Source organism: Oncorhynchus tshawytscha, linkage group LG27 (assembly GCF_018296145.1).
Source record: "Oncorhynchus tshawytscha isolate Ot180627B linkage group LG27, Otsh_v2.0, whole genome shotgun sequence".
NCBI lineage: Eukaryota > Metazoa > Chordata > Actinopteri > Salmoniformes > Salmonidae > Oncorhynchus > Oncorhynchus tshawytscha.
The window spans coordinates 5608975-5612202 of record NC_056455.1 but is presented as its reverse complement, the minus strand read 5'-3'; the positions used below and the strand labels follow the sequence as shown (position 1 = coordinate 5612202).

The following is a 3228-nucleotide window of genomic DNA, read 5'->3' as shown; positions in this document are numbered from 1 at the left end:
GTGGCGCGCCTTCCAGACATCACATCTTTATGAATATCATATTTATAAAAATACGATAATCAAAATGTTAAATCTGACTACCTCATTTGTTCTCAACAAGCCTCAGACGCTGGTGCCGAGGCTTTGACAAGTTGTTTTAGAACTGCAATTACATTTATAGGACTTGTTAAAACTGATACCAATTACATCGTGTACTTTCACAATTTGCCAGGGCGACCCTGACATTTTCGAAAAAGAGGAACCCACCTCGTTAGAATTTAGAAATGAATGAGTAGGCTATATGTGCATCCCTTTAGGTTGACCATTAGCCAGCCTACATGCTAAAAATCAATCTCTTTAAGAGAGGTTTTTAGAGTGGGTACGTTGGGGTGGGGGGGTGCTCTGTATTTGATCTGATGCGAAGCGGCAGATTTCTCATTAACTTACCCGCTTGAATATATTAATGCGCATATTCTCCCCTCCTCTCTCCCTCGACCCCCCTCTCTTTCCCTTAGTCCCTTGCTCCCTCTCCGTCTCTCTCCCTTTCTCTTTTTCTCCCTTTTTCATTCTCTCACTCCTTCCATATCAGAAGCCCGCAGAGCAGAGCAGTGTCCGTGTGGGATGCGAGAAGCCAATGAGATGAGGACCCGATAATAGATGCAAATTATCGTGAAAAGACACCGCAAAATATGAAACAACTCATTTGCAGCGGAGTAAATCACAGAAAACTGTTTGTGAACTGGCACCTCATACCGGAATTGTGATGCAGGAGCATTTCAGTGGAGACGATTTTATGGAATCGGCATGATTGTGGCTCCAGCTATTTAGATTGAGTGTTTTGAAATACAACATCGGTCCATATATTGCGAACTAGCTCAGGTTCTTTTTTTTTTTACCCAAGAACTCGTCAATTGCTTTCCTCTCGTGCGCTTGAGTCTTTCTAATCACAAACAACAACAAAACCAACAACAACAAAAGATGAGTTCATATTTTGTCAACTCTCTCTTCTCCAAATACAAGAGTGGAGACTCTTTACGTCCCAATTATTACGAGTGCGGGTTTGCGCAGGACCTTGGGAGTAGACCCACAGTAGTGTATGGACCAGGCACTGGAGCAACTTTCCAACATCCCCCTCAAATCCAGGAATTTTACCACCACGGCGCGTCCACGCTCTCCAGTGCCCCTTACCAACAGAGTCCCTGCGCCGTAACATGCCATGGCGAGCCGGGCAACTTCTACGGGTACGACGCTCTCCAGAGGCAAACCCTTTTTGGACCCCAGGACGCGGATTTGGTCCAGTACAACGACTGCAAGCTAGCGGCTGGTGGCATCGGGGACGAGACGGAGAGCACTGAACAGAGCCCCTCTCCAACGCAGTTATTCCCGTGGATGAGACCGCAATGTAAGTCAGAGCTAAAACTGAAACACTGCTTGTGGGTATGCATAAAAAGAGGGAAAGGGATAAAATGTTAAACCTTACACCATCCGCAAGTAGGGCTGAGGTACATTTCCTGTGTTTAAAAGGAGAGAGACAGTGCTTTTATGGTTTTATGGTGTCCAAAACTTGCGAATCACTTTACAGTTTAATGACCCCGCCATATACAAGAGAGAGGGGAATAGAGAAGAGAGCAAATCTTTTCTCTCCATGTGCGAGCTGGACCGCAGCTGATTCTCTTACTTCTCACCCAGGTTAAAGTTTTACTACTCCCTTTTACGACTTAAAGTGGTCTCTGGGATTATTTCGCTACAAGGTGGCCATTTCCCACAGGTTAGGCGCTTTATGGCTTCACCCAATACATTGAGTAGCCTATGTGTGGGCGTCAGACATGATTTGCTTTGGATTTTATTGAATATCCTATGAATGTGTGGACATTGAACATCCAATCATTTGAATTGCATTGCAATGCTGATAAATCACTTCAAGTCAATCTAGGTTTAAATAACCTTGGGGATATAAAAATGAGTGGATTTTATAATTGATAGCTTCAGTCTGTAGGCCGAAAGACAATAATAATTGCTTATGGGGATATTGGGGATGGAGATAAGAGAATTGCATTTATGAAATTGTATAGGCTATTCGTTATGGTTATTTGTATGTTTTCCTCAAACATGTTCTCTCATTTTGTCAGTAGCTGCCGGACGGAGGCGAGGCCGACAGACCTACAGCCGTTACCAGACACTGGAGCTGGAGAAAGAGTTCCTATTCAACCCCTACCTGACCCGCAAGCGGCGAATAGAGGTATCGCACGCCCTGGGACTGACCGAGAGACAGGTCAAAATCTGGTTTCAGAACAGGAGGATGAAATGGAAAAAGGAAAACAACAAGGACAAAGTTCCCCAGCAGTAAGACAGAGCAGGAAGAGATCGAGAAGGAGAAACGACAGAAGGAGCAGGGCGCGGGGACACACTCGTCCGGGGAGGACTGCGACAAAGCCAAGCAAATGTAAGCTATAGGAAGACTGGGGGGTCAAAATCAGCACCGCGGAAAAGGCAGCGAGAACGATAAGGGAAGTGGGGCCAGCATGTGGTTTTGTCTCGGAACATGGCAGTCTTTGGCTAGTCGTTCACGGTTTGATTCAATCGAAGGGAAAGTCTCCTGATGGTGACAAAGGACATGACCATTCACATTGTGGTTGTTGGGAGACAAAACGAAACATTTGAACGGGAAATTAAGCATTTGTACTTTTTATCTGATGTTGGAAAGTATTATTGTGTTAAAAATAGCGTCCTTTCTTTGTGGAACATTTATCGTGAAAAAAACAAACATTTTTATTGTTAGAATTTTGACATTAACAATTATCTTGGCAGCTGTATAGTTTTTAAGTTAAATGGTGCAATTTTTACTGTTCTCACTTTTATGTTATGATGACGTGGAGAATAATGAATTCCAACAACATGAAACTGCCTATTTATGCTGTATAGGCTTTCCTATTTTTACACTTGTCCTTCCTTAGTTCGTTTTGATTGATGGTATTTTGTTGTCTTCCTTATTTGGGTAAGCATGCGCACAGTGCAAAAAAAAAAAAAATGAATAAAAATGCAATGGAAATAAAAAAGGATGTCATGTGACCCCTCGTTTAAACAGAATGTGTACTCTAGGCTACTCGTGAATTAGTTTATGGGGACTTGATGATATGCTTTATTGTTCTTCATCACTTTGTTCTATTGTCTAAACCTGGAAGCGGCGGAAGACAGAGGACACAATAAAGTTTACAAGCGAGAATCTGTGACATCATTGTTCTCTGCTTC

The 3228-nt window shown here is 43.2% G+C and overlaps 1 protein-coding gene across 1 annotated transcript; it reads left to right on the top strand.

The window, feature by feature from the left end:
• The first annotated feature begins 496 nt into the window (after positions 1-496).
• On the top strand, positions 497-3228 carry hoxb8a (homeobox B8a). Its single transcript, XM_024434119.2, has 2 exons — positions 497-1381; positions 2112-3228. The coding sequence occupies exons 1-2, from the start codon at positions 958-960 to the stop codon at positions 2324-2326; spliced, it is 639 nt and encodes a 212-aa protein (XP_024289887.2). The 5' UTR covers positions 497-957; the 3' UTR covers positions 2327-3228.